The sequence below is a fragment of the Perca flavescens genome, chromosome 19, assembly GCF_004354835.1.
Source record: "Perca flavescens isolate YP-PL-M2 chromosome 19, PFLA_1.0, whole genome shotgun sequence".
NCBI classification, from domain to species: Eukaryota; Metazoa; Chordata; class Actinopteri; order Perciformes; family Percidae; genus Perca; species Perca flavescens.
The window spans coordinates 6,341,427-6,351,426 of NC_041349.1; the positions used below are offsets into that span (position 1 = coordinate 6,341,427).

The 10,000-nt window shown below is 41.1% G+C and overlaps 1 protein-coding gene across 1 annotated transcript in view; it reads left to right on the top strand.

Annotated features, from left to right (window-relative positions):
• Positions 1-10,000, top strand: part of LOC114546165 (sodium/hydrogen exchanger 9B2) — a 17,898-nt gene that overhangs the window by 7,652 nt on the left and 246 nt on the right. Inside the window, exons 6-11 of the mRNA XM_028564850.1 lie at positions 1,656-1,749; positions 2,029-2,135; positions 3,771-3,920; positions 7,125-7,233; positions 7,665-7,801; positions 8,963-9,137. Of these exons, the coding sequence (XP_028420651.1) occupies positions 1,656-1,749; positions 2,029-2,135; positions 3,771-3,920; positions 7,125-7,233; positions 7,665-7,801; positions 8,963-9,137 (772 nt within the window). The remainder of the gene's footprint in view (positions 1-1,655; positions 1,750-2,028; positions 2,136-3,770; positions 3,921-7,124; positions 7,234-7,664; positions 7,802-8,962; positions 9,138-10,000) is intronic.

Consider the following 10,000-nt stretch of genomic DNA (forward strand, 5'->3'; position numbering starts at 1 on the left):
ATGAGAAGGTGTGTCCAAACTTTTGGCCTGTATTGTATATATATATACAGTAATATATAATACTTTAACATCAGTAACATACTCTGTAATCATGTGATTCTGCCAGCGATCAGATCAGAGATCAGTCTGTTTAAACATTACAACATAATCTATTCAGGTTGATCCTACAAATCACTAGAAACAAACATTAGCCGCCTGCTTCTCAAACTACCCGAAAAAGAAACATTCACGGACAAACTAAAATCTTCTACACGAAGGAAAAAGAAGAAGATGCCGAACAAATATGAAAGGGTAGCATGTACGGCAATGTGTAAAGTAAATTAATGGGAATGTAGTTTATTTTGTTACGTTTCATATCTTCTGCACATAATGTGTCCGTTAATATAAATTAAATACAGGAATTAATAATAATAAATTGAATAAGATTGATTCGATTCTGAGGGACCTAAGCTCCTGATCTGCTACTTTTGATCATATCCTACGCACCTGTCCGACAAAAGAGCTGTGCAAAAAATAGCTTTCCTACGAGGGACCCAAGAACTAAATAAGAATAAAACAGAATGTAAAAAGAGGAAGGTGGAACAACCTTTTCAGTCAGTAGCCTACAGATTATAAACAACTAAAGATGACACTTTGTTTTAGTTTTGTTACCATTTATGCTATGTGATGTTGTGTATCTATGTGATCGAAATATACTTAAAAAAAAGTTAAATCCTGATTGGAATTGTGAGTTAAAGTACGTCTCTACCTTGTAATGATGTTCTGTGTATGGTTCTGTCTCTACCTTGTAATGATGTTCTGTGTATGGTTGTCTCTACCTTGTAATGATCTTCTGTGTATGGTTCCGTCTCTACCTTGTAACAATGTTCTGTGTATGGTTGTCTCTACCTTGTAATGATGTTCTGTGTATCGTTGTCTCTACCTTGTAACCATGTTCTGTGTATGGTTATGTCTCTACCTTGTAATGATGTTCTGTGTATCGTTGTCTCTACCTTGTAACAATGTTTTGTATATGGTTGTCTCTACCTTGTAACAATGTTCTGTGTATGGTTCCGTCTCTACCTTGTAACAATGTTCTGTGTATGGTTATGTCTCTAACTTGTAATGATGTTCTGTGTATCGTTGTCTCTACCTTGTAAATATGTTCTGTGTATGGTTATGTCTCTACCTTGTAATGATGTTCTGTGTATGGTGGTCTCTACCTTGTAACAATGTTCTGTGTATGGTTCCGTCTCTACCTTGTAATGATGTTCTGTGTATGGTTCTGTCTCTACCTTGTAATGATGTTCTGTGTATCGTTGTCTCTACCTTGTAACAATGTTCTGTGTATGGTTCTGTCTCTACCTTGTTATGATGTTCTGTGTATGGTTCTGTCTCTACCTTGTTATGATGTTCTGTGTATGGTTCTGTCTCTACCTTGTTATGATGTTCTGTGTATGGTTGTCTCTACCTTGTAATGATGTTCTGTGTATGGTTGTCTCTACCTTGTAATGATGTTCTGTGTATGGTTCTGTCTCTACCTTGTAATGATGTTCTGTGTATGGTTGTCTCTACCTTGTAATGATGTTCTGTGTATGGTTGTCTCTACCTTGTAATGATGTTCTGTGTATGGTTGTCTCTACCTTGTAATGATGTTCTGTGTTGTTTTTATTCAGGGGATCCCCACCCTGCTGTTGGCTGCTGGGAGTTTTGATGCTATTATGGCCATAACGGGGTTCTCTACCTGCCTTGGAATCGCCTTCTCTACAGGTTTCACACACACACACACACACACACACACACACACACACACACATACACACACACACACACACACACACACACACACACACACACACACACACACATACATACACATCTGTAGTCACAGGACAGTGTCTGGGAGTCACAGGACAGTTTCTGACTGTCCCGGGACCGTCATGGGAGACACAGGACAGTGTCTGGTAGTCATAGGATGTCTGACTGTCAGTGGAAAAAGACTTTAGGTCTTTAATTGTGAAAATGTTGTCTGTGCTGTTTGTCCTCCAGGCGCTACGTGGATGAACATCCTGAAGGGTCTGCTGGAGGTGGTGGGGGGGGTGGTGGCCGGACTGATCCTGGGTCTGTTCCTGTGGTTCGTCCCTGGCAACAACCAGGTGGGGGCGCTGCTTTCACCTTGTTTAATGCCACCGTTAACCCTCGGGTTGTCTCCCTGTCGACCTGCAACTTTAAGTTTTCTCTGGGTCGAAATTTCAACATTTTGTTGTTGTTTTTCTACCCTTTCCTCAACATTTTTGTCAATTTTATTCCAATTTTATTCCAATTTTATTCCAATATTTTTGTCATTTTTTTAATGATGTTTTTGTCAATTGTTTTAACGTTTTTTGTGGCTTTTTGTGATGTTGTTTTTTTCCAATTTCTTGTCACTTTTCTTTTTTAAAACAAGTTTTTGTCACCTTTGGCAATCTTTTTGATGGTGTATTTTTTATATTTTGGGTCACTTTTTTCAGCATTTTAAAAATAAACATTTGTGCTGACTTTATTCAATTTGTTTGTCACTTTTTTGGCATTTTTTTATGATATTTTTGTCAATTTTTTTAACATGTTTTTTGTGGCTTTTTCTGATGGTTCTTTTTGGTCACTTTTTCCAACTTTTTTGTCACTTTTTTTAACACATTTTTGTCACTTTTTCTGATCTTTTTTTTGGTCACCCTTTTCAGCGTTTCAAAAGAATAATGTTTGTGATTTTATTCAAATTTCTTTGTCACTTTTTGGCATATTTTTGAATTATGTTTTTGTCAATTTTTTCAACAAGTTTTTTGTTGCTTTTTTCTGTTTTTTTCCCCCAATTATTTCCATTTTTTGGCACTTTTTTAAAAGAAGTTTTTGTCACCTTTGGCGATCTTTTTGACAGGTTCTTTTGTCACCTTTTCTGCGTGAAAAAAAGAAAAGGAAATTTTTTCCTGCGTTTTTGTAGCTTTTTCCAACATTTGTCACTTTTTTCAACGTTCTTTTGTCATACCTCTGATGTAAAAAGTTTTTGTAAACAGGAGGACAACAGGTAACCTGTAACCGTCTCCAGTTTTCTACTCGCAGATCAGTCTCGCATCTTGAGATTTGGAAAATTTGGAGCCGTTCACCAAAACGACCAATCAGCGTTGATTTTGAGGCAGGTTTAGGTGTGACGCAACAAGAAGCAACTGCCGGCTTCAACGGATGAGATGAGTGTAGCTATCGCAGCAAGTTTTATCCAAATTAGAAAGTATTCCTTCATTGAAAGAACCTGACTGGTTTCAGCAAGAGTTTGATCTGATTGGTTGATTTGGCCCGTCTATCGCCAACTATAGGTGGCGATAGACAGATGGTTTATCCAATCAGATAACCAGTATCCAACTATAGGTGGTGATAGACAGATGGTTTATCCAATCAGATAACCAGTATCCAACTATAGGTGGTGATAGACAGATGATTTATCCAATCAGATAACCAGTATCCAACTATGGGTGGTGATAGACAGATGATTTATCCAATCAGATAACCAATATCCAACTATGGGTGGTGATAGACAGATGATTTATCCAATCAGATAACCAATATCCAACTATGGGTGGTGATAGACAGATGATTTATCCAATCAGCTAACCAGGATTTCCGCCCCTTCCCAAAAGTTCTCCAACAGAAAGTTCCCAGATGGTTATGCCGAGCAAATGCGAAGCAATCCATCTGGTGGAGTCAAAGTTAAACAACAGGAGAGTTAAATGTAATTAAATTGTTTTGAACGTTGTGTGCAGGAGGACCTGGTGTTGAAGAGGACTCTCATGCTGTTGGGTCTGTCCATATTCTCGGTGTTCTTCAGTCGCGTTATTGGTTTTTCCGGAGCCGGCACCCTCTCTACGCTGGTGCTCTCCTTCCTGGCTTCTCTGGGCTGGAAGACCGACAAGGTAACACGCTTCAGAATCACTTTAAACTTTTGTGTTGTCTTCACGGCAACCATTAACTTGTCGTCCTTCTGGGTCAAAAATTGAGAAACATGGAGCCTGGGTAGCTCACCTGGTAGAGCACGCGCCCATATACGGAGGCTTAGTCCTCGACAGCAGCTCTCGCGGGTTCGACTCCCACCTGCGGCTGTTTGCTGCAAGTCGTTCCCCCCTTTCTCTCTCTCTCTCTCTCTCTCTCTCCCCTTTCATGTCTAAAGCTTCCCTATCTAATAAAGCAGTGTTTCTCAAATGGGGGTATGTGGCCCCCTAGGGGTACTCTGGAGGACTGTAGGGGGTACAGGAGATATTTAACTAAATGTTTACAGTTTTTTCCAACTGCTTACACACAAAATCTTTTCATGTCACACGATTTTGGAAACCTGTCACTCAAAGTGCAAAACTACACAGCAAATCTCCAAAACCATATCAGCTATTTCTCAGCCTTTCACTCAGCTTTCAATTGCATGAAACACTTTTTTCAAAACATTACACACAATTCTCTACCTAAGACACAAAAATCTAACAGGAAGTGACTTGCTATCCATTTCTAAACACAGCCAATCAAAATGCTACACTTATTTACCAGGGCACACACACACACTCCTCACATTTGCAAACACATTATGTCATAACTGAACACTAACCAATCAATGCTTTAGTATAGGCCTATGCAAAGGTCCAAGGTCAGATTACCTGTTTTGAACAATGGATGCCAACAATAGACAGAGAGCAAGGGGGGAGGAAGAGACAGGGGATAACAATGAGGAAGAGAAGGAGGAAAGAAGAGGAAGGAGAGCCATCTCTGATGAGATCAGGGAGATAAACCCATCTTGAGTAGTTTTATAGTGGCGTCCATACTGCATGCAACTATCTAATGACTATTTCAGCATTACTAATCTATCTGACTTTGTTCTGCACAATGTGCATACAATTCTTTAGAACAACAGTGTGTACATGGTATATCCAAAAATTTACTATTATGAAAAAAGTGTTTGCCATTTGATGCAAATGCTTCATTTTGAGATGTGTTTATGGTATTTTGAATGCAGTGTTTCATTTTGAAGGAGATGTGAGGCATTTAGCATTTTGTGTGTGCAGTTTTAGGAATTGTGTGTAGCGTTTTGAAAAAAGGAGACGTAGTTTTGAAAACGTGTGTAAGCAGTTGGAAAAAACTGTAATAGTAACAAGGCTTTTTAGAATTTCTTTTTTTCCTACCAAAAATGAGACATTAGTGTCTCCTTCTTTGGACCTAATCTATCCTTCCTTCTACTGTCCTTCGACTTTTTACAAGTCGAAGGACAAGTGTTTTTGAAGTTTTTGATACTATTTTGACCTATTCTCGCCTTACTTCCTCCCTTCTTTCTACCATCTTTTTCCAAGTTTTTGTCTCTTTTTCTCATTTAGCATTTAAATGTTTTTTTTATTACAAGTCTGTTGTTTAGTAAATCTATTGCTGACAACATTTTTATTTTTTCCAACATTTGTCATTTTTCCAACATTTTTTCCAACATTTCTGTCACTTTTTCCAACATTTTTGTCATTTTTTCCAACATTTGTCATTTTTCCAACATTTTTTCCAACATTTCTGTTGGAACTAAACCGAAATCCAACGATTATAGAAGTTATAGAACGTGGCTTAATGTACCTAAACAACGATCAATCATCACCAAATTTCCTTCAAGCAAAAAAAATTTGGTGATGATTGATGAAGACAACGTAAGAAAGATAACTTCTATAATCGTTGGATTTCGGTTTAGTTTTTTGACAGGCTTAAGTGTTCACGACAGGAAATTGAGAAATTTGGTGATTATTGATCGTTGTTTAGGCACATTAAACCACGTTAAGCTTTTTTCACGTAAAGCGTTTTATAATGTCCCGCTAAACTCACTCATCCGACATTTAAATATATTTTTATTGTTATTTATTTTAAGGGGAATTCAAAATAGTACGAAGGGAACTTTCATTGTTGATTTGTTCCACTGTTTAACTCTTTTGTTTTTTAACTTTAATGAATGCAACATCCTTCCAAAAGTCAACAAGTAATCCTGTTGACAATTCTGATTTCAAGATTGACCAAAATACCAAATTACCAAAAATAATTATGATTTTTTTGTCTATAATCGAGCGGCCCCTAGACCTTGTTTAACCAACTGCAGGAGCCACATATTGTTTACGGTCTCATTTATATTATTTATTGATTATTATATTGTGGGCGGTAGGCCATTTCATCGCGGTTTGAGTGGAAGTGATAACATATTTCATATTTGTTTGTCTTCACCTGTTCACCTGGTGGTTTTTTGGGCATTGACAGAGAGGGAGGGTGAGCCTGGGAGTGACACAATTTCTATTGACCGCCACACTAATGCACTTATTTTGACATTTAAGTGCGTATCTTTACATTTGGTAACTGCAGTACTAGTTGTATTTAACGTGTGGAGGAATAAATCATTGCAAATACAATCTCGAGCACGTCACAGTGTGTTTATGCATCTCTCTGTGTTTGGTCCCTCGCGGCAGCACTTTGTTGGACTGGTTACAGCGCTCTATGGTGTCTTTTGCCTACAATGTCGCCTTCCAGGCTAATAGCTACATAATGAAGTGTATTAACACCCTATTTCATTCTGCACATTCTATAACTTGTATTTAAGTTATATCTGAACTATCTATATGCATGATGATCTGAATGAACTTTACTCCACTTTTAGAGAACACCTCTCAGGAAACATCTGGAATGTGTTATCAGTGGGGCCCCCGAGATAGAGATGTCTTTGTTGAAAAGGTCAGTTGGCTTGTAGCCATGGGTCAATTATTGATCCCACCCAATTTATGAAGCATAGATATGCGGTTTCCACACACTGAACTGGAGAGAGACCATCTTTTGAGAATCAGGGTGAGGTCCTCTCCGGGCTCTTCAGAGCTTGTCAATTGATGCTGAATTCTTTGATGTAAATAAACCTTTATAATCAAGAAACAGTGTCAGCGGACTCCTCTCCATACAGTATTACACCATCGATACTACATACACCACAATAACCATTGCCGGACTGCCTGGAAGGCGACTTTGGGGGCACAAAAACACCAAAACACCGCTTACAGCCGCAACACCAGCGTCAGCATGTCTTTTAGCGGTTAGAGTTTTTAAGTTGAATGGTTATGTTTTATGTCCAGGCTCCGGTGGTGGCCATGATGGGCCGGTCCTGGGACGTCTTCCAGCCGCTCCTCTTCGGTCTGATCGGAGCGGAGATCACCATAAAGACCCTCAGCCCCACCACCGTCGGTAAGAACCGAACTCACAACAAACCAACGTGGTCCCAAGTGGACGAGATAGCGAACAGAGCTGCTCAACTTCCCCGGGCTCCCAAAAACGTTGGTGTGCTTCTTGTTCGGATGACTAGTTTAAAAGAAGGTTGAAGGAAACTGAAGCACTCTGTGTGTTCAGGTCTGGGTCTGGCCTGTATCAGTCTGTCTCTCTGTGTGTTCAGGTCTGGGTCTGGCCTGTATCAGTCTGTCTCTCTGTGTGTTCAGGTCTGGGTCTGGCCTGTATCAGTCTGTCTCTCTGTGTGTTCAGGTCTGGGTCTGGCCTGTATCAGTCTGTGTGTCTCTCTGTGTGTTCAGGTCTGGGTCTGGCCTGTATCAGTCTGTGTGTCTCTCTGTGTGTTCAGGTCTGGGTCTGGCCTGTATCAGTCTGTGTGTCTCTGTGTGTTTCAGGTCTGGGTCTGGCCTGTATCAGCATCGGTCTGGTGATCCGCCTGCTCGTCACCTTCCTGCTGGTTCACTTCGGAGGATTCAACCTGAAGGAGAAACTCTTCATCTCAGTGGCCTGGCTGCCCAAAGCCACTGTTCAGGTCTGTATATGTGCGTGTGTGTGTCTGTGTGTGTGTGGGTGTGTGTGTGCGAACGTGTCTGTGTGTTTGTGTCTGTGTGTCTGTGTGTGTCTGTGTGTCTGTGTCTGTGTGTGTGTGTGTGTGCGCGCATGCGTGTGTGTCTGTGTGTCTGTTTGTACGCATTCCTAACCCTAACCCTCCCTGACCTTAACCCTAATCCTAATCCCTAAACCTTAATCATATCCCTAATCCCTGACATTAACCCTAATCCTAATCCCTAAACCTTAATCCTAGCCCTAATCCCTGACTTTAACCCTAATCCTAATCCCTAAACCTTAATCCTAGCCCTAATCCCTGACCTTAACCCTAATCCTAATCCCTAAACCTTAATCCTAGCCCTAATCCCTGACCTTAACCCTAATCCTAATCCCTAAACCTTAATCCTAGCCCTAATCCCTGACATTAACCCTAATCCTAATCCCTAAACCTTAATCCTAGCCCTAATCCCTGACCTTAACCCTAATCCTAATCCCTAAACCTTAATCATATCCCTAATCCCTGACATTAACCCTAATCCTAATCCCTAAACCTTAATCCTAGCCCTAATCCCTGACTTTAACCCTAATCCTAATCCCTAAACCTTAATCCTAGCCCTAATCCCTGACCTTAACCCTAATCCTAATCCCTAATCCTTAATCCTCGCCCTAATCCCTGACCTTAACCCTAATCCCTAAACCTTAATCCTAGCCCTAATCCCTGACCTTAACCCTAATCCCTAAACCTTAATCCTAGCCCTAATCCCTGACCTTAACCCTAATCCTAGTCCCTAGACCTTAATCATAGCCCTAATCCCTGACCTTAACCCTAATCCTAATCCCTAAACCTTAATCCTAGCCCTAATCCCTGACCTTAACCCTAATCCTAATCCCTAAACCTTAATCCTAGCCCTAATCCCTGACCTTAACCTCAATCCTAATCCCTAAACCTTAATCCTAGCCCTAATCCCTGACCTTAACCCAAGCCAACCAGACGTTGTGGTCAGTTCTCGAGCACGGTTTAACTAAGCCAAGTGTGGGATCCCCTTAATGATGAAAAGAAAACACCCAAAGGACCTCCTTAGAGCTGCTTCATGTGCATTCAGTGTAAGTAAGTGTATTTTAAAAGTGTTTGTTTGTGTTTCAGGCTGCGATCGGCTCCAAGGCGTTGGACTTGGCGAGGGAGGAGGGGGACGAGACTTTGATTGAGTTTGGTTCGACAGTGGTTACGTTAGCCGTGTTAGCCATCCTGACCACAGCTCCCATCGGAGCGCTCGGTATCGGACTGGCAGGACCGCGCCTACTGGCCCGGCAGGTCGAAGGTCAGCACACACACACACTCACACACACACATAAGACACACACAGACAGATAAGACACACACAGACAAAAACACAAAGACACACACAGAGACACACACACACACACAAACACACATAAGACACACACAGACAGATAAGACACACACAGACAAAAACACACAGACACACAGACACACAAAGACACAGAGACACACACAGACACATAAGACACACACACACAGACACACACAAAGACACAAACACACACACACACACACACACACACACACACACACAGACACAAGCAGACACACGCACACACACACACACACACATATACACACACACTAACAGAGACACACACAGACACACACACACACAGACACATAAGACACACACACACAGACACACACAAAGACACAAACACACACACCCACACAGAGAAACACACACACAGACACACACAGACACAAGCAGACACACACACACACACACACACACACACTGATACACACAGACTAACAGAGACACATACACAGACACATAAGACACACACACACAGACACACACAAAGACACAAACACACAAACACACACACAGAGAAACATACACACACACACACACACACACACACAGACACAAGCAGACACACACACACACACACACAGACACACACACACACACACACACATACTGATACACACAGACTAACACAGACACACAGACACACACACACAGAATCAAACACACACACTGACACACACAGACACATAAGACACACACAGACACACACACACACACACACACACAAATCAAACACACACACACACACACACACACAGACAGACACACACACACAGTTTGTCTTTCCAGACTTGTGAGGA